The following is a 25,899-nucleotide window of genomic DNA, read 5'->3' on the forward strand; positions in this document are numbered from 1 at the left end:
GCCCATAGCACTGGCATTGTGTCTGCTCTTATTTTCCAACTCCCAGGAAGCACCTTGGGTGGGTTAGTGTTCTGTGGCTGCTGTAGCAAATTGCCATAACTTCATGGCTTCAAACAACAGATATATTCTCACCGTCCTGGGGGCCACAAGTTCTCAATCCAGGTGTTGGCAGGGCCATGCTCTCTCTGAAGGCTCTAGGGGAGGAGCCTTCCTTGTCCCCTCCAGCTCCGGGGCTCCAGGTGTTCCTATAGCCATGGCTCCCATCTCTGCATTTGTCTCCACGTGGCCTTCTCCTCTGGTGTCTCCTCTTCTGTTTCTTAGAAGGTCACTGGTCATTGCATTTAGAGCCCACCTGGGTAATCCAGGCTGATCTCATCTCAAGATCTTCAACTACGTCTGCAAAGACCCTTTTCCCAAACGAGATCACACTCCACAGTCTCTGGGGGTTAGGATGTGATGGACGTGTACTATGCTAACATATTTGTGGGGGCCACTCTTCAACCCACCGCACTGGAGAAAGATGGTCTGTGCTCGGTTGAGGCGTATGGGATTGAAGAGCGATTTTACCTTCTCTCCTTCTCATCCTCTCTGCATAACTTGCTCCGCTCTCTGGAATTCCTACCTGTGTCTGACAAACTTTTCCTGCAGGGAAAATGACTCTTAGCTGTTAGAGTATGATTGGAAGTGAAACAAAAGCCCATCAGACAGTTGGAGTGGAATTAGGTGGAAAAACAGAAGGTGAATAATTCAAGCCGCTTTGCCAGGGGAAGGGGGACTCTTAAATGAGCCTAATTATGCTCTTTCCTAAGGGAGGCCAGTCCTGAAATGAACCTTGTGAAGCAGTTTTTCAAGTAGGATTTAGGCGGCTATCATGAAGCAGGGGTGGGGCCACCTGCGGTTAGTCCTGGAAAGGAAAGGGCCCAGACCCTCATTTTGCAGATGGAGAAACCAAGGCTTGCAGAATGGAAATGATGTCCCAGTGAGAGCCAAGACCAGACGCCCAGCCGGGGGTCCCCGGCTTCTGACCTGGTGCTGGTCCTGCCAAAGTTAAAGCCACCGAGTGTAGTCACAGGGCCAAATGCTTTGAAGTCTACACACGGGGGGCCACAATGTGAGGCAAAAAGGTGTGTTCGCGGTAGCTGAGTTTGGGCGTAATTCTTGTGCCCTGGAGGCTTCTCCCACAGCTACTTCCCTTGTCAGGAGTCCATCGTCAGGCCCCTGTGTTATGACGGATTGAGGGAGCGCCACCAGGGACCGCCCCACTCGGTAATTAGTTCCTTTTGCAAAGGGCTGGGCTGCAGGCCCGGGTAGGTCCTATGGCCACCTGAGCCAAGGTCTTGGAGAGGTGGTCCCAGGCACCGGGTGAGCAGGGACCCAGCCCAGTGCCCACACCCTGGAGGGTGCTGTGCTGCCCAGAGGTTCTGGGCACGGCTCTGGGCCCTGGAATTCAGAGGCTCGGGACTGTTTGCCTCCCCAGGGAGCTCTTACCTTGGGGACCCTGTTGTGCGGGACCTGCCGCATTGGCCATGACAGTGATTTTGCTCCTTCTGCAGGGTGATGTGGATGCAGGGCCTCTGTATCTCACATGATTATTTCACACCACCCACCCTATCCAAAGACAGAGAGAAACAGCAGGAGAGATTCCCCTGTGATGGCTCCCCCATGGTCCTGGGCTGTTGGTGGGACCCAGGTTTGGGGGACTTTATCTCTCCAAAGTCAGGCCCTCGATCCCGTTGCCTTTGGGGACTCTGTGTCCCCAGCCTATACATGGGGTGCTCGATTGAGTGTCCGTGCCCATCGGCTGGCCCTGGGTTGCTGTGGCTCGGGTATGTTTGCCACAGGGCTACAGATGTAATGGAGCCCTGCGTACTTTTATTACTTACTTACTTTATTTATTTATTTTTGAGATGGAGTCTTGCTCTGTTACCCAGTCTGGAGTGCAGTGGCACGATCTCAGCTCACTGCAACCTCTGCCTCCCAGGTCAAGCAATTCTGCTGCCTCAGCCTCCCAAGTAGCTGGGATTTCAGGCACACACCACCACGCCTGGCTAAGTTTTTTTTTGTATTTTTAGTAGAGACGGGGTTTGGCATGTTGGTCAGGCTGGTCTTGAACTCCTGAGCTCAGGTGACCTGCCCGCCTCGGCCTCCCAAAGTGCTGGGATTACAGGTGTGAGCCATGGCGCCTGGCCTCCTACATACTTTGAAAAGTTCTGAAACATCCCCAGGTGGGGAAGGAAGGAGCGTTTGGGTGGACACTGAACCTGTCAGGGGGGCGCAGGTTTTGCAGTGGTAGCAAACAACCTGAAGATCTCTGAGGCTTCAAACACCCACTTCGAACCTCCCACTCACACTGCAAATGCGTCCGTCATAGGCTGGCTTCGGTGCAATCTCACTGCAGAGGGAACGGTATCACAGCCGACCACGCGCTGGCTCTCAGAACTTCAGCCTGGAAGTAACATGCCTCACTTGTCTATTCATTGGCAGAAGCAACAAGCCACTGGCCACTCTGGGTCCTGAAAGGCCGAGGGAGAGGTCTCCCCTGGGAGAGAACCTGGAATGTTCAGGGAACGCCCTATGTGTCAGCATTTGACTTCATCCCACCGAGTCCTCCTGCACCCACTGTGCCCCATGAGTTATAACCCCAGGAAATACAGCGAGAATACGTGCCCTGATGACACAAGCAGAACTCATGCGGGACCCACATTCCCGGGCACTTCTGTTGCTGCCAAGCCTCCCGTGGCTTTTGTGTGTCTCAGGGTGTGCAGAGAGAATTTAGCCCCGTCTGCCCTGCCTCTCTAGTGCATATTATCCATGGGCTGTGAATGTGTGTGACATTTCCTCAGTGGCTGCACTTTTTCTCTGGATCCCATTTTAGTGAAGTTCAGTAAGGACCTGAGAGCTGCCCTGAGCAGGTAGCAGGTCCTGGAAAGCCATGGGAGGCATTTGGCCCGTGAGGGTGGGGCTGCCGGGCGGGCGCTGGCGAAATTAGCGTGGCAGGAGGAGGGCTCTTTTCTCCCTTGGCCTTCAGTATCATTTTTCATTATTTAATCGCTCCTCTTTTCATACTGGAAAACTGTAGTTTCCTGGGAAACCAGCCAGGCAGTGATGACAACTCGTTTTTCCCTCTTTATTTTTATGTGATTCTCAGTTGCTGGTTAATGATGTGCTTCCGGGAAGCAAGATTGGAGCACGAGCACAGAGAACCTTGTAAGTGCTTTCTGACTGCACAGATCAGCCATTAGTTTTTCCTGGCATTTTATAAACCGTCGAGTTTAGAGAGGTCGGAAAATACTGCTTTCTTGCTTGCCTTTTTTTTTTTTTTTGACAGTCTTGCCCTGTCACCAGGCTGGAATGTAATGGCGCGATCTCGGCTCACTGCAACCTCTACCTCTTGGGTTCAAGTGATTCCCCTGCCTCAGCCTCCCGAGTAGCTGGGACTATAGGCGTATGCTACCGCTAATTTTTTTTTTTAGTAGAGATGGGGTTTTGCAATGTTGGTCAGGCTTGTCTCCAACTAATTTTTTCTTTTTTTTGTATTTTAGTAGAGATGGGGTTTTACCATGTTGGCTGGGATGGTCTCGATCTCCTGACCTCATGATCCACCTGCCTCGGCCTCCCAAAGTGCTGGGATTACAAATACTGCTTTCTTATTGAGAGAGGCAGCAGCTTGGGTGGAGGAAGAGGGAGGGCAGATGGATTTCAGAGTTTCAATCCGTATTTTCCAGAGAGAAAATAATAATGGAAACTGACATTCGTTGAGCTTTGCAACGCATCAGACAATGTGTGAAGGGCTTTGCCTCTGATGGTCTTCACAGAAAAGTGATAAAGTCATACTGCTGACTCATTTTACAGATGAGGAAGCTGAGGCACGGATAGCTGGGAACTTGCTCAGGGTCACACAGCCAGGAGGTGACAGAGCTGGGATTCAAACCCCAGACCTTCCGACTCCAGGGCTCACATTCACCTGAAAAGTCAGAGGGAACAGACCGTGCAAAGCCCCATGCAGGGCCGGGGAGACTGGAGCCCGAGGTCATTGCTGTGAGAGGGGAGAGGGGCTTTCTGTCAGGGTGACAGGTGGGATCTGAAGCTGGAAAGCCGGAGAGAGGCTCGGTGGGGGCCAGTCCTTGCATGCTCCGAGAGATTCTGATCTGCTGCTGAGCAGCAGGGAAGGGCCAGGAAAAGAGCAGGTGCTGGGGCTGGGGAAGTTGTGAGGCTGAATCCAGGCTTACCACTCATACCTGGGCCACCCTGGACAAGTTTCTCATCTTCTCTGTGCTCCAGTGTAACAGTCAGGGATGGATACTGCCTTTGCACGCAGTAAAGTCCGTGACTCTAAACAAAAAGTGGACATTTATTGGCTCCCATCTTTAACATTCTGTGGGGAATGGCTTCAGGTGCAGCTTGATGCAGAATTCCAATGGCATCACCAGATCTTTCTCTGCACTCTTTCCACTGTCTGCCCCACCCTCAAGCTCCAGGGTTTCTCCTCATCCTGGCAGGAGATAGAAGCCCCTTCTTTCTATACCACCCAGCCCGGCAGGGGTGACCAAGCTGCATTCCAACCTTTTCAGTATTCCAAGTCCTGGGGTCTGTAGGGCACAGATCAGAACCGAGATGGGGCCGACCCCGAAACCCAGAAGAACCTTTGCCCAAAGGAGAATCTCCATACTGCGGCCAGAAGAAGGGGAGTGGGTGCTGGGGGTAGGAAGGGGATCTCCCAGATGCCCACACACTCAATTCCAGACACAATTTGAAGAGGGACCGGGAAGACTTGAAATCATTCACCAAGAGCATCCATCGCCCAGCATGCAGTAGGCACACAATAAATGCTCTTTTCCTTCTGCTTGGCAACCAACAGGGGGAGGAGGGCAGAGGAGAGGGGCTCCAGAGGTCAGTGCTATCTGTGGCTGGAACTGATGCACCCTCACTGGGGTGGGGTGCAGGTGGGGGGGTGCAGGTTAGGAGGGAAGTGGGGGTCCAGCTTCATGGGGATAGTGGACAGGCACCTAGAAGGTGTGGCCGGCAGGCGGTTCACCATGCAGGTCTGCAGCTCAGGGGGACACTCGGCTGGGATGCATTTTGAGGGCTCAGGAACAGAGAGGCAGTTCAGACGCAAGGGTGGATGGCTTTGCCTGGGAGAGGTGTTGGAAACCTCCAGGAAGGCGGAATATCGAGGGCGCGCTTAACTGCCCCTTCCTTGACCGCACTGCTCCCAGACATCGTGGACATCAAGCCGGCCAACATGGAGGACCTCACGGAGGTGATCACAGCATCTGAGTTCCACCCGCACCACTGCAACCTCTTCGTCTACAGCAGCAGCAAGGGCTCCCTGCGGCTCTGCGACATGCGGGCAGCTGCCCTGTGTGACAAGCATTCCAAGCGTAAGTGCCCGTGCCTGGGGTAGGGGTCTGTGCAGCGGGCAGGTGGGCAGGCGGGGATGTCCTGTCCTGGTGCAGCTGCTGCAGGGGTGGTGGTGGGTATGGGATGAGCATGTCCTGGACTGGTCGAGGTGGGTGAGCCCGTTGTTTCTTTAGTGCTGGCTGGTCGGGGAGCCTGGTCTTGCCACCTGCTGCCCCCCAGAGTCCCTGTACAGCCAGGAACATCCCAGCTGCTAGGGTTCAGGGCTCTAGGACGAGGGTCAGGGCATCCAGAACGTAAGGAGGCACCAAACTTAAATGTCACCTCCTCTCGGAAACCTTCCCGGACCCCTACTTTAGATCAGGATCCTGCTCTGTAGCCCTGCAGCCCCCAAAGCTTCCCTCTCTTCTGGAACTAGCCACACCCGATGAACTTGCTGTGGGCTGCCCATCTTCTCCGGCTCCTTGGAGCAGAGTCTGTAACATGTGCCCTCATCCTAGAGCCCACCATAGGGCCTGCTGTGGGGGTCCCACAGGGGTATCCGTGGAGGTCTGGGGCTGAACGAGTTCCAGGGGACATTTTGTGACACAGCAACCCCCAGCATAACAGCTCACACCGCTCACTCACTCTGAGCCCAGCCCCCACCAAGGGCTTCACCTGTGAGCTCATCGAATCTTCATACAAGCCCCGGGAGGTGCTGTTCAAAAGAGGCAACAGAAGCTCCAATTACTGGCCCAACGTCACCCACATTCAGTAGTGGCAGGGCTGGGCTGCCTGGCACTGGGTTGTGGCCACGGGCTCACACTGCCACAGCCGTCCCAGAGGCCCCTGAAGGTGCGGGATCAGGCCATGACATCCTCCTTCCCAGACAGCCCTGCAGGGCTAGCAAGGGGCCAGGCAGGAGGGGAGTGTCCCCCAGGCAGAGGGCAGGGACTTTGGTTATCTGATTCCCCTCACTGTCTGTCCCCAGTGCCTACTACAGTGTCTGGAAATAAACTCTTGTTGAATAAATGCAGAGGAGCCTGACTGAAGCCTGGGTGCCGGTGGCAGAGGGCTGGTTGGGAGTGACAGGCCACACTGTTCCCTGGGGGAGTCTGGTTTTGCTGGGCAGTCAGAGACAGGGTGCACACCAGCCCCAGGACTCGGGCTCAGGGCCCCCCAAAACCTCCAACTTCTGCCTCCTTCTTTGGCCAAGTTCTGGCCCCCACATCCACCCCTTCACCTCCTCTGGGTTTGTCCACGCTCCGTGTGTCACGCTCAGCCATCCAGGCATTCAGTAGGTGCCTATTCCCAGCATGGGCGTGCAGCAGAGGCCAACCCTCGGGAGCTGGCATCTGCCGGGGAGACAGGCAGTGAACACACACCTGACGCATGTCAGGACGTGGCGAGCAATGGCACCAACACCCACAAAGTCAAGTGCAGGGACAGAGGAGGTCAGGGAGGGCCTCCCTGAAGAGATCACAGTGGAACAGACACCCTGAGGGGGTGGGCCATGCTGATCTCTGGGGAAGAATGTTCTAGAAGGAGGGAACTGCAGTGGCCATGAGTCCAGACATTGCCTGTAGGTCAAGGGAGGGACTGGGTTTTGTTCTGGGTGAGCTGAGAAGGAGAAGCTGTGGGTTGTCATGAGATGGGGACTTGAGGACGAGGAGGAGACGCTGCAGAGGGTCCCCAGGGGAGCAGGCATCGGAGGTCCCTGCAGGGTCTGCAGGAAGAAATGGTGACCCCGGGGGTGGGGGTGGGGGTTAGGAGGTGGGGCAGGGCTCACCTGGCTGCCCCTCGGGATGTTGCTTGGAGGTCGAGCTTTGCCCTGTGGGGCGTGACTCTGCAGTTTGGTTTGAGCTATGGATGAAGGTGGGTCTGTGGCCTGAAACAACAGGGGGTGCCGGGGACCGGCAGGCAGGTTTCAGACCTACAAACCTGAGGCCCGTATTGGGCTCCAAGGAAAGGGGTCAAGTAGGCAACCAGATGTCCAGGCAGCAGTGCTGCCTGGAGGTAAGCGTGGAGTTAGTGGCCCGTGGACGGATGGGAGGCCAGAGACCAGCTGAGATTCCCCGGGTGCAGGGGGCCCGGGGCTGTGTCCTGTGCGCCTCAACAAAGGACCACACACTTGGTGGCTTGAAACAGGGCATATGTATCATTTCAGGCCACAGTCCCACGCCCGGCTCACTGGCCAGAATGAAGGTGCTATGGGCTAGTGCCTTCCAGAGGCTCTTCGGGAACACCGGTTTCCCTGTCTCTTCTAGAGGTGCTTCTAGAGGCGCTGCGTTCCCTGGCACGTGGCCCCTCTCCCCCATTCTCCGAGCCCACAGCAGCCAAGCCTCTCTCATGACTCTGACCCTCCTGTCTGTCTTTCGAGTATAAAGACCCTTGTGATCGCCTCGCCCTCCCCGCCCCCACTCCGATGATCCAGAATGACTTCCCCGTCTCAAGGATGGCTGAGTTGTAGCCTTGATTTCATCTTTGGCCTTAATTTGACTTTGCCGTGTAGTACAGCATAGTCACAGGCATGAGGGATCAGGACGCAGCCATCGCTGGGGGCCGTTCCACTGCCCACTGCAGGGCGCCGCCCCCACCACCTACGCCACCTATGCCTCCCACCCATTGACTCAGGCCGCATGGGCCTCCAGCTGTGCCTGTGTGCAGCCAGCTCTGGGTCAGAATGGGATGGGAGAATACTGGTGAAGAGAGGGGACTCTTGCTGCTCCTGGTCCGCCCCCAACCCTGTGTGAGCCCTGTGGGAAGGAGGATGGGGCTTTCATGGCACCCCACTGTTTATGCGGGTGGAAATCCAGAAACATCCTCAACATCCTAATCTTAAATGCTAAGATTATTCAACTCTTCTAAAATGAGCTAGGCAGCTTTTTCTTTCTTTTTCTCGAACCATTGGTGTAATATATCTGCTCCTTGAAGTATTAGGAAAACTTGTGTGTAAATCTATTTGGCGTCCTTTTGAGGGAGAGAAGGAAAATGTTAAGCCACCAGTTTAAAATGCTGAGAAAATGATGTCGACAATGATGACATCCATGTAACAGGATATTGTTTGGTCATGTCAACTATTGTTGTAGAAGATTTTTTAATGCCATGGGGAAGTGATTATGATGAAAGATTTAGGGGATAACAAAATAAGGCTGGACCACCAAAAAAAATGGAAACAGAGAAAACTCTGGAAAGAAATACACGGAGTTGTCCCTGAGTGGTGAGCTGTAAGAAACTGATGGGATATTTTCTTTTTATTTTTCTGTGTATTTTTATTTTAATGATGGATTTGAACTTTGAATCAGAAAACACATGTGTGTGCAGGAAGGGTGGAATTTAGGGAGAACAGAGACAGGCATAGGACAGTTTTGTGCACCCCTTAATGTTTGTGTGACATTTTTCAGTGGGCCAGAGGGGGCAGTCAGACCCCCTTTGGCTCCTGAAGCCTGTGCTGTCTGGTTCCCCAGGGCAGAAGCAGCGGTCACATATACCTTGCACATTGCGTGAGTCCAAGCACAGACGCATCCATTTCAGTCACATAATTTCATATGCCTGGTAATGTATGAGTCTCGTGTGAATCAGCCAACGAACTCAAGAGTACAAGAAATATGAGTATTTTCAATGACTCAATTCAATTTCATTCTTCACCCCCAGCTCCCAGGGCTGCAGTGAATATTGACTTTAGGGCCTCGGCAGATTCTGCTCCTCTCCGGATTGCACTGAGGTTCCAGAAGGCTCTGGCAGGCCGAGGTGGAGAGAGGGACATGGTGTCTTCCAGGCCACTGAGGACTTTTGACTGTGCCTGGGCGACCTTGGGGCCAGGTCCTTGCTGAGAAATCCCCAAGGGCCTGTTGGCTGTGCCCAGTGACTCACCTGGGAGGTTGGCATCATGCTGACCTCTGGGGGCTTTGGCCCCCACCAGTGATCCCAAGTCTGTAGACAGGGTGGGGCTGCCTGTGATTTACTAAGGTTTTATGTACACTTTTTGCACACACAGTCATAGGCGAAGTTGGTTTTTAATTTTCTTTTCCTATACTTTCTTTGCCCAATGTTCAGATTATTCAACTCTCCTAAAATGAACTGGGCAGCTTTTTCTTTCTTTTTCTGGAACAGTTGATGTAATATATCTGCTTCTTGAAATCTTAGGAAAACTTGTGTGCAGATCTATTTGATGTCCTTTTGAAAGAGAGAAGAATTTTTTTCTTTTTTTTTTTTTAGACAGAATTTGGCTCCATTGCCCTGACACGATCTTGGCTCACTGCAGCCTCCACCTCCTGGGTTCAAGGGATTATCTCACCTCAGCCTCTGGAGTAGCTGGGATTACAGGTGTGTACCACCATGCCTGGCTAATTTTTTTTTTTTTTTGTATTTTTAGTAAAGACAGGGTTTTGGTATGTTGGCCAGGCTGGTCTCGAACTCCTGGCCTCCAGTGCTGGGATTTCAGGCATGAGCCACCATACCTGGCCCAGAGAAGAAAAATTTTTAAAAACCAGCTTAATTTCTTTTTTGATTACTGATTTATGCAAATTGTATTTAAAATTTTTCTGGAATATTTTTCATTCTCAAACTCAATATCCTGTACGGACACTTTCTCTTTCATGCCAGCAAAAAGATTGTGCAGCAATTTTTAGCATGCTTTTACAGCTTCCATTTCTCCTCGTTTAATTTGCCACACATTGGGGTGAGTGGCTGAAGTGTCTGTCGTTCTGCGTGCCTTGTCCAGGCTGTGTTTTGCTCTGGGGCTCTCATGGGAAATCAAGCACACAGCTGATTTCCAATTAGCGGGTGGTGGCTGCTTTTAATCTGAACACAAATGGCTGTTATTTGAGCTAATTTTTAAAAAGAGATTTGGGGATTAGGATTAGTTCTTCACCTCCCACTTCCATCCACGTATCCAGTTACTGCTCAAAACTCAGGGAGCAGCTGATAGTGGCACTCCGGAGATGTGCTCGCAGCATCATTTTCCTAACAGAATCAAACTGTGAATGAAGAGCGTCCTGGGTGCAGGAAGGTGCTCGTTTCTGCCATTGGACAGATGAGGAGACTGAGGGTCTGAGAAGCTCTGTAACTTCCCTGGACCCCTCCTCCATCAGGGCAGAGCTGGGGGCATACAGGCCACTCTGTTCCCTCTGCAGCTTCCCACCTTTCTCCGAAGCATTAGAAATCCGGGTCTTGTGTCTGCTTGGCAGGGTGACAGGGTAACCATGGAAACAACCGTACATAAGTCCTCAAAATAGACAGTTACTTCTGCTTATGACAGCACAGAGCCCACGGAAAGAAAGAGCCGTGCCTAGAACACCGGGATTTCTTAGAATAGGGGGTGATGATGGCCGAGACCCTTCGAAGGTCCCCAGCGACATGCCTGGCCCAGTATTGGGTGAAATAATAACCGCAGCTCATTCCTTGCACGCTTAGTGCACACACATGCTGTTTTCAGTTTGTATCTCATTAAACACTCAGCACCTATGATGGGTGTGTTATACTCTTCATCCTACAGATGAGGAAATTGAATACACTTGACCCTGGAATGATGTGGGGGTTAGGGGTGCAGACAGTGCCCGAACGCAGTTGAAAGTCTACACTCAACTTTTGACTCCCCGAAAACTTCACTCCTAATAGGCGACTGTTGGTGGGAGCATTACCAGTAACATCAACAGCTGATGAACATTGGAAGAGACCGGTGTCTACCTGGATTTTATGCATTTGTGACATACCTAACTTTCTTTTCATGTGCGTGTGTGTGTGTGTGTGTGTGTGTGTGTGTGTGTGTGTGTGTATCTGAGGCTACAGGGTTCATCTGAGTTTTTTCCAATTGTGGCAAATCTCCGAAATGTTTTCAGTGTATTTATTGGGAAAACCATACCTCAGGGGACGCGCAGGTTCAAGCCTGTGTTGCATGAGGGTCAAGGGGCAATTGTATACTCACTTCCCATCGCTGCGGGAACAATTGCCACGAGCTTAGTAGCTCAAAACAACACAAAAGACTGTTGTACATTCTGGAACTCAGGGAGCTAACACGAAGGCATCAGCCGCCTGTGTTATCTCTGGAGGCTGCAGGGTAGGCTGTTTTCTTATCTTTTCTAGCTACTAGAGGCTTCTAGAGGCTGCCTGTACTCCTCGGCTCATCCTTCCAACCTCTGCTTCCATCATCCCATCTCTTTCTTCCATCTTTGACCCTTCCTTCTTCCTCCTATACAGACCCTTGTGATGACATTGGGCCCATCCAGATTATCCAGGGTCACCCCCTACTTCAAGGTCCTTCACTTAATGACATCTGCAAAGCCCCTTTTGCCACATGAGGTAACAGGTGCATAGATTCTAGGGTGGAGGATGCAGATAGATGCCTTTAGGGGGTCATTGTTGTCTACTGCATTGAAGCACAGAGAGATTAAGACATTTTCCCAAGGTCACACAGCTAAGTAGAGTCAAGATAGAGCCTCAGAGAGTCTCCTGCTTCCAGCCTGCACTCTTTCTCCCTTACTCATCACAGAAGCCTTGAGAACTAAAACTCTTACAGGAATTGTGGGCGAGCTGGGTTATTTTTCTTTTCTTTTTTTTTTTGAAATGGAGTCTCACTCTATTGCCCAGGCTGGAGTGCAATGGTGTGATCTTGGCTACGCCTCCCGGGTTCAAGCAATTCTCCTGCCTCAGCCTCCTGAGTAGATGGGACTGCAGGTGCCCGCCACCACGCCCGGCTTTTTGTATTCTTAGTAGAGACAAGGTTTTGCCATGTTAGCCAGGCTGGTCTCAAACTCCTGATTTCAAGTGATCCGTCCACTTCGGCCTCCAAAAGTGCTGGGATTCCAGGCGTGAGCCACTGTGCCCCACCTGAGTGGGTTCATTTGAAGGGGTTGTGTGGAGTCAACTCACTCTAGTAATGGGTCTGCTGCGGAAAGACCAGCCCCAGCCCAGACCCTGCAGCTATCTGGGTGCGGGGCCAGGGCAGAGCTCCCCAACAGTGGGAATAGCCCATGTGAAGGCCCTGTGGCTGGATACAGAGGCTGGCGAGAGGAGGTGAGGTCAGAGAGGTACGTGGCTGGAGGAGGCCTCACAGGCCAGGGCAAGAGCTTCGGGTTTCCTCTGAAAGGGACGGGAACCACAGGGCCATCTGAGCAGGGAGTGGGCCAGCCTGGCCATGTGTTCACAGGATCCCTCTGGCTGCCCAGTGGAGAGTAAGCTGAGGGGCAAGGTAGAAGTGGGGGCCGGCTGAGGGCAAGCGTGTTCACGCAGGTGAGAGACGCTGGTGCGCAGTGAGTGGCCTGTGCAGGTGGGGAAGGTGCTGGGCCCTGCCCCCATCTCAGGTGGAGCCTGCTGGATTTGCTGCTGGATTGGATGGAGAGGGAGGGAGGGTCCGGGATGGCTTCAGGCTCTGTGCAGAGACCAGGCTCCTGTCTGTGTGGAGGTGTGTGGAGGAACCACAGGAAGTGCACTGGGAAATAAATAGGCACCTCGGAGTGGGAAGGTTTCCATCAAGGGCGTCAGCAGCCCTCTGATGCATTGCTCCCCAGGGGCCAGGAGAGGTGTCCCTGGATGAGAAAGAGCCTGGGAATGGGAGCAGGGGTGCTGCACCCCACAGTAGTGGCTGACAGGAACCTGGCTGACGTCAGGACCCATGTGGCTGGAACAGGTGGAGAGGCGGGCTCTTGTGTGCAAAGATGGGATGAGGGGAGAGTGTGCCGGGCCTGGAGGCCACAGCTGGGCTTGAGTTTTATTTTGTTTGACGGGGCTCGATCACATGGTGCTGCGCAGGGAGTGACAACTGTCATCTCTTCATCAGTGAGCGCCTACTGTACCCACCCGTGCCCTTGTAGGAACTCCCTGCCCCCTCCCCACTTTGTACAGCCTCAGGGCTAGGGAAGGAGGCCGCACAGGAGGCCCCTCCCCAAACAGTGGCATCATCTGGAACCCAGGAGCAACCCAGTGTCCAGGGCTGCTCCGGGATCCATAACCCCCATTGTCCTTCTTCTGCTGCTCAGACCCTCCAAACTCCTCCTGGAGTGCAGCCCGAGGTGAGGCCGGCAGGCTTAGGCCACTCCACCCTCATGGACGGCCTTGTATCCCATCGGATCACAGGAGGGAACCGTGGCCAGAATAGCCCGGGGCGATCACCACCTGGGACCCCATAGGCCCCTCTCCCCTCCAGGCCACCTCCTCCCATGTTTCCCACCTGCACCCACCTGCAGTTCCCTCCCACCCCATCTTTTTTTCCGGAGGCCTCACTGAGCTGCACTTGTCCCTGAATGCATGGCTCAAGCCCATGCATTTCTATCGTCTGAACCCAATCGGCTTCCACCCCAGTCCCAGAGGAGTGTTGTCCACACACTGACAATGACGGGAGTGGGGCACAGCAGGCACCACCAAGAGGACCACAGAGCAAGTGCCACGGGCACACAGGGGCCACCCCAGGTTGGTCGAGGCTTCTCTGCCAGGCCTGGAAACTGCAGTGGAACTACATCAGGTTGAGGAAGAAAGATGTCAGTGAGGGGCTGGAGCAGAAACGGCAGGCACCAGCACAAGCTTTGCTGCTCAGGGAGCAGGGCAGGGCCATGAGACAGGGTCCGTGCTAGGCAGAGGCGCCAAGATGACCAGTGACTAATGACCAAGGCAGGACCCCTGGCCCGAGGGAGCTTACAGCCCCATGAGGGGACTCGGCCCTCCTGTCAGTGCCACAGAAGAAGGTACCCAGCGGCTTGGGGGCAGCAGAGGGTAAGCACTGGATTTCTTTAGAGAACATCTGAACAATATGCACGGAAAGCAGGTGTGAGCCTGGGGTTCTGGAGGATATATAGGGGTTGGTAAGAAAGACCAGCTGAAAATGGGAAAGGGATCTCAGGGAGAGAAAATGGTATGAAACTCACTCCAGGAATCCCGCCATGGTTTTATTGAGCAGTTACTGCAAGCCCCACACTGGGCCAGCGCCGTCAGACATGACCTCTGAAGATGCCGTCGTGCTGCTTCTCCAGACGAGGGAAGCTGGGCTCAGAGAGGACCAGGGGCTTGCCTGAGGTCACACAGAACATGATCCACTCTGCTCTCTGCCCCTACATGGCAGGGCAGGGGCTAGGGGAGGCAGGGGGAGATGCCTAGGGCTCAACATTGAGGAGATACTCACCCCCAGAGCCTTTGAGTGGATGCAGTGCCCCAGGGGCCCGGCAGGAAGGGGGCTGGAGTGTGTGGCAGAGGGGAACTCACGTGTGTGAGGCAGAAGCAGCAGGCTGGTTGCGACCCATTGAGAAGCAGCTGGTCAGCTACAGGTAGGAGCCTAAACCTTGATCCTGGATCCTGTGGGCATTGGGGAGCCAAGGAGGGCTTTAAGCAGAAGGAGGAGCTGTCGGTTGTATGTGAGGCTGGAAAGGAAGGCAGGCACCCGCTCTCAGGCTTCACCTCCCGTTTCCTTTGATTCACAGGTCCGTCACAGCCACCCCACGCTGTGGTTGGGCTCCCCAGGTCCCCTCCACCTTGGCCTGAGCCGGGGGTGGGGGTGGGGAGGGCTCTTTGTGCCCACAACACCATGCAACACCAAGGGAGGAGGAGGATGTGGTTGTCAGGGAACCAGCTCGAGCCATGAAAGCCCTAATTATGCAAAATCATTAAAAAGAAACAGGATGGAGATTTTGGCTGATTGAGAACTCTCTAACTTTTAAATAATTAGGGCGTGGGGGAGTGGGTTGAGATGGGACTGGGCCCATCACAAGTGACGGGGGCTCTGAGACACGTTTCTTTAAACCCATGGCAGGAATAATTACTGTAAAACGTCCTTAGTGATTCAGTCAATTAGAGGGGAGACCCCTTATCTCTTGTTAACGCTTTGAAGGAGGTGCAGCGGGGTGTGTGTGTGTGTGTGCGCGCGCGCGCGTGTGCACTCGGGGCCAGGGATTGATATGGAATAGGAGATTCTACTATCTTTTGGAAAAAAATCTATTATATCAAAAATTTCATAGAAATGTCTAAAAAGAAAAAGAGGAACTTTTAGGAATGGGTTTTCAGGCGTATTAATATCCCTTCCCATCTATCTTTTGCATTTCTGTTCCTTGTGTCCCTAAAAACCCTCAGAAATGCCCGAGTACAGCCAGCAGTAGGGTGACAAGGGCCACTGTCGTTTGGCTTTCTGTTTCCACCTATTGATTCCATTGTCCCCTCAGCCTTTGATCTTTGCGGTTTTTCCTCCTGGAGGCTGGTAGGAGGTTAGGCCATTTGCTCTGCCCTGTGACACCCAGCGCCGGTGCACCCTGTGATTCTGGCCGCATCCACCTGCAAGTCATGCTGGGAACCTAGACCAGCCCTCCAGGTTTGGGGGAGTCTGATCAGAGAGTGGCCCTGAGCAGGCGAGGGCCACTCCCCAAAGTCAGCCTGCAAGAGGCCGCCCTGGCTTAGTTTTGAACTCACCTCTGCCTCACCCCCAAGCGGCAGAAAGCCTAGTTAAGGCCAGACAGGGTTCCCGCCACTCACCTGGGCAGGTGCTGGGGGCCACCAGGTCCCACTGAGATTCTGTTCCTTGTTTCCATCTATTTAGCCACCAGGAGTCCCTCTTCTCTCAAGCCCTCTCCCTGCTTTTCCCAAATATGAGGTCTCTACCCAATGCTAATGGAAAGGCAGCACAACATCACCCCTTTAAGGAATCAAACGTTCAAAGTGATTTTCTTTACTGTAGGCATCAGAGAGAAAAGGGACTGTGGTTGATCCTTCTTTGGCTTAACAAAGAAAAACTACAAATATATATATATATCTGCAGAAACAACGATGCCAATTTAATTATTATTATTGGGGCACAAAATATTATCATGTGAGATGACCAATTAGAACTCAGAGGTTTCAGAAGCTCAAGGTGACCCTCAGGGAGATTTTTACTACCCCTGCCCCACCCATCCTCCTCCCATCCTCCTCCGCAGGCAGGGAGGGCTTGGAGGGAGGGAAGGAGGGAGAGAGGAAGGGAGAGAGGGAAGTCAGTAGGGCTGCAGCACTCATTGTGCACTGGGCTCACTCTGTACAGGATCTTTGCTGCCTAAGGCCCTGCCTGTACCCAGGGTGGTGCCAGGCCTGGCTGCAGCCCCCGCCTCCCGCCCCTTCCTGGAAAGCGCCCTTGGCTCCTGTTGTAGAGAGGAGCAAGGCCAGGGCTCAGGGAGGTGAAGGCAGTCAAGGCCACACGAGGGGCTCAGGGATTCAGACCCCGGCAGCCTGTTCCCGCCCAGCTCCCCCTGCGAGCAGCCTCACCCCTCCTTCCCATGGTGCTGGTTTTCTTTCTGGTCCTCCCTTCAACATGCCCTTGTGGAAAGAGGAAAGCTCGGGCCACTAAGAAGGGCATCCCTTTGAACGGTAGAGGGAGATTGAGGTCAGGAGGCAGGCCTGGGGATCGGGGGTGTGTGGAGGGGTGGGTTGGGCTCCTGGAAAAGGAGGCGCCTACTGTCAGTTTTGAGTTTTGCTAATTCAACACCTGCCAGCCTGACAGCGTTCTAATTCCAAAATACGACACCACCTATTACTGGATAAACTAGGCTCCCTCCTGCCTTCCCGTTCTTGACACCAGGACTGGAAGGAGCGACCGCCTGCCCTCAGGATACTGGGTGCAGTGCCGCGGCTTGGAGGGCAGAGGTGTGGGGTTGAAGGCCTCCACTGCTCATCAGAGGCCATGGAGAAGCTAAGGACGGAGCTCTAGAGCTCCTGAGCTTCAGGGGTCTGCTTCAGAGACAGGTGTTTGGGGGCCTTGCTCTCAAGAGAGGTGGGGGCGCGACCTTCCTCCTGCCTGCCTGCTCTGACGTGGGGGGATACCAGAGGCATGAACATAAACGTGGGAGCCTTTTCCTGCCCTATAAGCAGCTTCCCTCCCCTCCCCTCCCCTCCCCTCCCCACACGCAGTGGCCTGGGGTCAGGGTGGTGACACCTTGGCTCTGCAGCCCTGGAAGACTTCCTTCCTCATGGGGAGGGGACTCCAGCCTCCTCCCTGCCCTTCCCCACCTCCTCGACTCAGATTTCATCCTCCCTGTCTCTGAAACCTCAGTGGCCCCCATTTCCCTAATGGTGACTTCCTCACCCCTTGCCGTGGCCCATGAGATCCTGGGTGGGTGGCCCCTTGCATCCCTCTTCCCCCTGCTCACTCCTTTCTCTGTCTGCATGGCCCTCGGCGTGTCCCTGCCTCAGGGCCTTTGCATGTGCCATCCCTTCTGCCCAGCGCACCCCTCTCCAGGCATCACCACCGATCTCTCCCCGACTTTACCCAGACCTTGGTCAAACAGCACCTCCCATGGAGGCCCTGTCTACCTAAACTACCAGCCCCCAGTGCCCATCTCCTCGCTGGCTCTTCCTCCCCAGTACGTGCTGCTTCCTGGCAGTTCAGGGTGCCACTTAGTTTTATTGTCTGTCTCTGCAAGGAGAACATTGGCTGCGCGGGAACAGTGGCTTTATGCTGGTCACTGCATCATCCCAGGGCCTGGCACAGAGTAGGTGCTGTTTGGATTGGCTGAGTGAGTGAGTGAGTGAGTGAGTGAGTGAATGAATGAATGAATGAGTCCATCAGGGCATCCACTGGGCCCTGCAGAGGGGAGCTGGACGGGAGTTGTATTTCTGGAGAGGCAGTGGCCGGCTACAGTGTCCACCTTGGACGGGAGGGAGAATGGGATGCTGGCGTTTCCCATGAGGGGATAAGGGGCTGGGACAGACCTGGAAGGCAGGACATGAGACCTTGTGGCTGAGAGGGGCCAGCAAGGAGGGGCCTCTCGGGAACCTCAGGGCACTGTGATCAGCTCTGCCTCCCTGTTTCAGGGGTAGAAACCAGAGCAGGCCAGCAGGCAAGGCTGCCACTCAGCCGGTTTCCATGGGGACAGCTGGACAGGTTGTCATATGTTTAGGTCCTGCCAGATTGGCTGGTGAATGGTTGTCAACCCCACCACCACGTCCTCTTCCCATGGCTCCCTGGGTCTCTCTGTGGCCCAGGTCCTAGGGAGTTAGTGCCTGGCCCAACAGGGGTCCTAGTCCCCACACTACTTCAGCCCCAGGGTCACTGCTACCAGTGAGACAGATACCAGCAGAAATGAGCTTAGAGACCTTGTCCCACTTTGGGAACCTCTGCAGTTCAGGAAGGCCAGGTTATGGGGGCAGTGGGGAGGGGACATTCTCGGGGGAGTCCTCATTGACCACTCTGTCCCAGTCTATGATTGTCCAGGGTGGGCAGCAAACTGTTGCCTTTAGGGACCAGATAAGCAACTTCCTGTGTGGAGCAGGTGCTCCCAGAAAATAGGAGATGGTCAGTGGGTGGCACACAGGAGACTGTACCACCTCCGTGACTGTCAGATTTGATTTTGTTACAACCCCCGTGGCAGCGAAACAAAACCCAGCTGTGGGCAGGGCTCAGCCATGCCTGCCCAGGACACCATGAACAGAGACAACTACCCACCCAAGGTCCCAGGGCCAGTTAGTGTCAGAGCCACAAGCAGTGCCCAGCCCGGTAGAGGACATTGTCCAGCACATTTGAGAATGTCAGGACACCTTTGCAGTCTGGCATTCAGCATCACCAGTAGGGGGCAGTAAAGGGCAGCACATCAAGTATAGATCTGGCTTCAAATGCCGACTCTACCACTTTCTTCCAGCATTGACTCCCCAGGCATGGGTTTTAGCCAGCTGCTCCTCCATTTTCTTGGCTATGAATGGGGATAGTAATGGCTATTTCTACACACACAGAATCTTACCAGGCTCCTTTGCTCATTGAGGAATGAATGAATGACTGAATAAACAGAGCATGGGCCCAGGTGCAAAACAGCGTCATCTGTCATGCCAACCCTGTGAGTGAGAGCAGCCCAGTGACGGCCATTGCTTCTCTGTCTCCACAGTCTTTGAAGAGCCCGAGGACCCCAGTAACCGCTCCTTCTTCTCGGAAATCATCTCCTCCGTGTCTGACGTGAAGTTCAGCCACAGTGGCCGCTACATGCTCACCCGGGATTACCTTACAGTCAAGGTCTGGGACCTGAACATGGAGGCAAGACCCATAGAGACCTACCAGGTGGGCACCACAGCAGGAGACCTCCAATCCTGGGTCTTTTTTCCCTATGCTGAGATCCCCATGGAGGGGCCTTCCTAGCCAGGTGTGGCTTTCATATGCCCAATTTGTAGGTGAAGACATGGAGGCTGAAGAAATCCAGCAACTCATCCTCACACATAGCTTGGCAGAGGGTCGGAGTGCTCAGTCCTGCCTCACAGGGAGCTTCGGATGTCCCCGAACAAGGCCCAGGGGCCTCAGTTCAAGGGAGGAGAGAGATGTGGGAACAGAGATGAGCATCAGGCTGGGCCCCAGTGGAGAGTGTAGATGATGGCTCCCCTCCCTGCCCCGGGAGCCTGTATCGGAGCTGTACCATTAAAGTGGGTTAAGTGTTGCCCTCCCAGGGTGCATCTGTAAGTAGTGCACACAGAGGTGAACTTGGCACATGTTTCCTTTCCAGATCCTCAGCACAGGCCTATAAGCCCAGAGTATAGGTGAAGTCTGGGCGCTTCTTGGACAGTATTATTTATTATCTTGCTCTTTTGATCCATGCAGATATGTTAGGGGGTAGACAACAAAACTCATGTGATGTTAAAATAAAATGTGGACTTCAAAGAAATGTGGGATGGCTTCAAAGCCGGTTCCAGTTAGGTGGGGAGATCAGGGAGGCTTCTTGGAGGAGGTGGCATTTGTGCCAGGCCTTGAAGGATGAGTAAGATCTGGCTGTGCAAACATGGGTGGGAAAACACCGCATCAGAAACCCCAGCCGGTTCCTCACGGTGTCACTCCTTACACACGGGGTACCACGTGCTTGACATCTGTCACCTCCATTCCTTACTTCCCAGTGACAAGGAGCCATCATCCCATTTGGTGGAAAGGGAACCTGGGCACTAAGAGGTGGGGAGATGAGGGAGGTGTCTCTGGGCTGGGCGGTGACAGATTCAGAGCCCAGGCTCAGAGCCCTACGCTTTCCTTTCCTCCCTGCCGAGACCTGGCGGGGAGGCGTCCTGGGCGGCACAGGCCCCGCTGGGAATGGGTGCAGATGTCGGAGGGTGGGCTGCTCTGATCTGACTCGGGCCCCAGAGGAACACAGTGCACGCCCCCGGAAGCCGCACACCCACAAGGACCGCTGTGGGGACCGCCCCTTTGTCAGCCATGTGTGTATACTTGAGTTCTTGCGACTGCCCCAGTTCCTCCCTCAGGCCTCCTCCTCACACTGCACACCCCAGGCAGGACTCAGCCCTCCTCTGTCCCTGTGGGAATGGCGGAGACCCCAGACTAGGAGAGGGACAGGATAAGCCCGACTCAAGCCTGCAGGAGCAACTCTCTGGCTCCCTCTGGAGGCAGATGAGGCAGCTCAGGGAAATGAACATTTCCAACCCCCTCTGGCCCCTCATCCAGTCGCTTACGTCCATCCCTGTGGTCAACGAAGGCCCTTGAACCCCTGAAACTACGTGGAATGTTTTCTACCGGCATTTTCAGGGGAAGGGGGCGCAGTTTTCCGAAATTCTCATGAAGGACCCCACGAAGCAGGGGAATGACTGCTCTGAAGGCCCTAAGCTGGGCACTTATGGCGTCTGGCCCAGCTGACCTATTGATGCTAAAATAATAGCAATAACTACATAAAAGCAGCACAACAACCAACATTTTTTGGTGGCTTATGATGTGCTAGAAATGTGTGTAGCAGGACTGTGTTTGGCTGGTATGCAGTGCTTAACAAATCGTGGCTGTTTTTCTCCCACCACAGGGAGTCTGGAGAGGGCAGTTCAGGAAGGTGGGGGTGCTCCATGACCCTGGCAGCACCACAGTGGTTCCTTCTGTGATCCAGTCTGCCATCATTTGGGCATTGATTTTCCACCTTCATATGCGGTACCTCATGGTGGCAAAGTGGCTGCCACACCTCCAAGCACTTTGCCTACATTCCAGGCAGGAAATAGGAAATGTGCTTTATCTCACCCCTGGGGTCTATTGCATGTTTCACTGTGATTGTAACATCTTCCCCAGAATGCTTCTCAGAAGACTTCTTATACCTCATTGTCTAGAATGGGTCCCCAGCAGCCACCACAGTGGCTGGGAAAATTAATAGTTTGACAGCCTCTGTGGTTGAAGAAGGAGGGGGTGAAGGGGCTGGGGACAGGTGTTGAATGAGCCACACTGAGGTAAGTCCATAGTAGACTTTGCCTCATCTAAGCCTCCCAGCTGTCCTGGGAGGTAGGGCCGGTGTTCTCTCCATCCCATTTTATTGCAAGACCATTGAGTTAAATGGCGAATCTGTGACCAGAGCCAGCAAGCAGCGGACCTCAGATTGACCTTCACTGTCTTTCTCCAGAGCTCTTCCTCACCCTGCCACTAGAGGGCAGGAGAGGCTTAGTGCACGGGAGAGAGAACAGCATGCGTATTTGGAAGCATGCATCACTAAGGCTGCTGGGACTGAGTAAGGGGGACACACAAAAATGCAGCCCCGGGTTGGGACATGAACACTAAAACCTGCTGCCATTCATCCCCCTTGATTTTAGTTGTTACACATACTGAGCCAGTACCCTGTGCCCAGCACAGTGCTCGACCCTGGGCCCAGAGAGAAGGAAGAACCTCAGCCTCGCCCTCAAAGGTCCCAGACAGACAGGAACACAGGGACCCTCAGCCTGGTGGGGCTGCAGCCCAGGGGCCCAAGGGGAAGGCTGGGGTCACCAGGAGGACACGGGGGCTGGGGAGGATGAGCAGGGCCCCAGGCGGGAGTCCAGTAGCCTTGTCTAACCATCCTGTCTGCAGTGAATAGCGGGCCCCTCCTCCCAATCCTGCTTCCCCTAATGCCACTCTGCTTTCCTGTGTAGCCCTTATCACCGTGTTAGTCAGATGGCTCAGAGAAACAGAAGCAACAGGATGGGGAGAGAGACTGAGAAAGAGGGAGATTTGAAGGAATCGACTCGCGTGGCATGTTCTAAATCTGCAGAGCAGGCCGGCAGGCTGGCGACCCAGGGGAGTGACCATGCGAGCCCACAGGCATCTGTTGGCGGAATCCACTGGTCCTCAGGGAGGTCTGTCTGTTCTGTCAGGGTCTTCGACTGATTGGACGAGACCCCCCACATGACGGAGGGCAGCCTGCTTTACTCAGTCTATCAGCTTAAATGTTAACCTCCCCTACAAAATGTCTTCACAGAAACACCGAGGATCTGGGTACCATGGCCCTGCCAAGCTGACACACGAAATTGATGTTCACACCACCCTTCACGTTTTCTGTGTTCATTGGTTGTTATTTGCAACTTCTGGGAGTTGAAACCAGGCTCCATGGCACCCAGTTACCTTCCCTTCCCCACCCAGAGGGCAGAGCCCATGCCCTGTTGTCCTGGCAGCTCCAGCCCCAGCAGAGGACCGGCACTCATGAGGCCCTCCGGGTACCGGGCTTGTAGGACCGGCTGCAGTCAGGTGGATGCAGGTCATGGGATGTCACCGTCTCTCCTGTGGGGTCCAGGAATCCTGGGGAAGGATCCTGGTCAGCCTCTTAGAGGCTGTGTGACCCTGTGAGCCTCAGTGCCTCGTGCGGTGGACGGATGAGAAACCTGTGTGGGTTCCCTCTTCCCCTTTCTTCATGGCCGCCACCCTGTGTTCTTGGTCATCATTACCCTCAAAAGGCCCGCCCTGCACTTAATCCCCAAAACTACTGTGGGATTCGCCCTCTTATCACTTTAAGTTTGAAGAAACTGAAGCTCAGAGAGGTGAAGTAACTTGTCCAAGATCACACAGCTGGGAGGGCAGAGCCAGGGTCTGGCCCCCAGGCAGTCCTGGCCCCTGTGCTGTGGGCGTTCTGTTTGTCACAGTGGACTCTGCTCCTGGGTGCTGCTCCCGTCTCTGGCCACAGCTCGGAGGTCAGCCGTGTGCCTGGTCGCCTGGTCGTGGGCCCCCCGATAAGATGAGCAGGGCTGTGTCGGGCTGTGTCAGGGCGTTCAGACCCTTGCTGAGATGAGCAGGGCTGCGTCGGGCCGTGTCAGGGCATGCAAACCCTTGCTGCTCTTTGAGACCCTCCTTGTGGAGGGGCCAGGATGGTCGGGGTGCCCCATCCACTCACCTCATCCCTTCTCCCACCAGGTCCACGACTACCTTCGGAGCAAGCTCTGTTCCTTATACGAGAATGACTGCATTTTCGACAAGTTTGAATGTGCCTGGAATGGGAGCGACAGGTAAGCCCTGACCTCCGCCCACACCTCACCTCACCGTAGGGAGGATTTCATCCCTGCAGGGGCCTGGGCTAGGATCCCGGTGACCCGCAGCACAGGGCTACTCAGCCTCGATGGGTCCAGGTGTCCGGGTGGAGCCCATGCTTTCCAGAGCAGGTCCAACTCTCAGTGCTCAGATTCAAGGGGCAGGACATGAAACTTTCTTCATCTTCTGTCACTGAACCTCACAGCCATGTTGGCGCCTGCCCTATAGGCAGTAGTGGGAACATATTTAGTTAATTCAGGGGCCCTAGTGATGTGCTCCCCTCTCTCAGCTTGTCAGGGGCGAGGGCTGTAGCCCAACACCTGGTCACCATCATCTATCCACACCTGCATGCCCTGAGACAGCCCTGCGCCCCCATGGCTTTGACCATTGGCCTACTCACCCCTCTTCCCATCACCACTACTGTCTCCCTCTCTTCCTGGTGACACCCCACTCAGGCCCGCTGAGGCTCAGGGGCACCTCGGAGCTCCTGCACCCTCCAGGGCTGGTCATAACCCACAGGTCCAGCTGTCTCTCAAACTCACCTCCTTGGAAAGTGGCCCCCCAGTGCCAGAAGTGAGTTCCTGTGTCTCCCTAGCCTGGGCTCAGCCCAGGGTGGGTATGGACAAGGGGGCCGTGGCAGGGACCCCTTACCTCTACCCGTGGGTCCTTACCTCGGTGTCTCTTCTCTGGGATTCTTCCTCCATTCTGGAGGTGGGAAAATCCCTCCTCTGCCCTCCCAAATCACATCAGCTTAGTGCTCAGGCTCCTGCCGAGTGTAAGATTCTGAAATGGACAAGCCTATTCTCCATCTGTGAGTTTCAAGCTCAGAAGCTGAGAGGTAGCCTCTCAGTGTCTCCTACAGCTGCTTCCTCAAGGACCGGATGCCTCCTAGTCCAGCTGCCCAGATCCGGAAGTGGGTCTCCAGGTGACAGACAGTGCGGAGATAAAGACCACACTGGCTGCTAGATCAGAATACCACCCATCAGGAGCCCATGTACTGTCACCTCCTCCCCGCAGTCCTGTCCAGTGTGGTGGGCAAGGAGGGCAGAGTGAGAGCCAGCAGCCCTGACTCGGGCGTCACCTGGTGGGGGCTGTACACCCTGCGGATGGCATCAGTCTGGCTCTGCCAGACCTCTGAGAGTGGCCGGCACTGCGGTGGTCATGTGAGATGACTATGCTATGACTCTCTGGCTCTGGGCACAGGACTGGGACCATCAGGGTTGGTGTGTGGGATAAGAGGAGGGGTTGGACATGGCAGGGACAGGACTAGGAGGGGGCCCCCTGGAAGCAGGGCTGGATCCAAGCAGGGGGCCAAGCCATTGAGTCCAGGGAAGGAGATTCCTGAGAGCTGCCAACATCCTGGAGCTCCCCCTGACCGCGGGGGTCTCTGAGCAGAGCCCGAGCTCAGGTGAGGGGCCGGCATGGTGATCACAGGGGGCCACTAAAGGATACTTAGAAAACCAGGATGGAGGCCTGGCCTGGGGCTGGACTGGCACAGCTGGGTCGGCAGGACACAGGACCTTCTCTCTAGGCCCTGCCCCCAGATAGATCCCAGACACCCCCAGCAGACAGGGCTCCTCCCATGCTCCTGAGCTGCAGGCCCTGACACATTAGGGGTTCCCTGGTGCAGTGGGCCCCAAGAGGGTCTATTCAAATCAGAGGAGAGGAACCTGTAGCTCTTGTGCATTTTGCGGGGTAGGTCCCCGCTGGTTGCGGCCCACAGCCCATCCTTCCTTCAAGCTACCACAAGGGGGCGCCCACGGCCAGGTGACGCCTGCTCCCAGGACTGGGGAAGCCGCCAGACTCCTCCAAGCTGACAGTGGTGTCCAGGCCTGGGCTCTCCTGTCCTGCTTCCCACCTGCAACTTCCTGCGTGCACTTTACACGCCAGCCACGCCCTGTCCTAGTGGTCCCCCACCCGCCTCCCTGTTTCTCGCTGCACACCTGGCTGTGTCTGCCTGGCTGGAACCTCTGTCCTTGTTTACCTCCCGCAATGGGTGGCATGCCCTGGGGGGCTACTATGACTCAACCTGTTCTGAGCCCTTCACTGGGACAGCAGGTGCGTCCAGTGGCTGTGGATGTTTCTAGAAGGCATAGAAGTGTGCCACCTCCCACTTCACTTTGAGCACTGTTCTGAGAACAACATGCCCCATGGTCAGGAGTCCAAGATAAACAGATCCTGGGTCCTGCCTTCCAGGGGCTCAGAGGCTCAGGAGAGAAGCAAGGATTCCCCATCGGTCCCCGTATCCTTGCAGACCAAAGCAAACTGGAATCCTCGCGGGATCCCAGTTGCTGCCCTGGTATTCCTGTTGACCCCCTCTGACCATTGGCCCGGCCCACAGACCGCTGCGGCTGCCGCATGGTGGCCGCCCGATGGACCCTGCAGTGGGGCTTCCCAGC

At 54.8% G+C, this 25,899-nt stretch overlaps 1 protein-coding gene across 4 annotated transcripts in view; it reads left to right on the top strand.

Moving 5' to 3' along the window:
• The window catches only part of PPP2R2C (protein phosphatase 2, regulatory subunit B, gamma), a 251,874-nt gene that overhangs the window by 220,591 nt on the left and 5,384 nt on the right, over positions 1–25,899 (top strand). For all 4 annotated transcript variants that reach the window (XM_011935418.1, XM_011935416.1, XM_011935419.1 and 1 more), the window contains 3 exons: positions 5,217–5,381; positions 19,158–19,327; positions 23,387–23,478. In XM_011935418.1, the coding sequence (XP_011790808.1) occupies positions 5,217–5,381; positions 19,158–19,327; positions 23,387–23,478 (427 nt within the window). The remainder of the gene's footprint in view (positions 1–5,216; positions 5,382–19,157; positions 19,328–23,386; positions 23,479–25,899) is intronic.

This window comes from Colobus angolensis, unplaced genomic scaffold (assembly GCF_000951035.1).
Source record: "Colobus angolensis palliatus isolate OR3802 unplaced genomic scaffold, Cang.pa_1.0 Scaffold143, whole genome shotgun sequence".
NCBI classification, from domain to species: Eukaryota; Metazoa; Chordata; class Mammalia; order Primates; family Cercopithecidae; genus Colobus; species Colobus angolensis.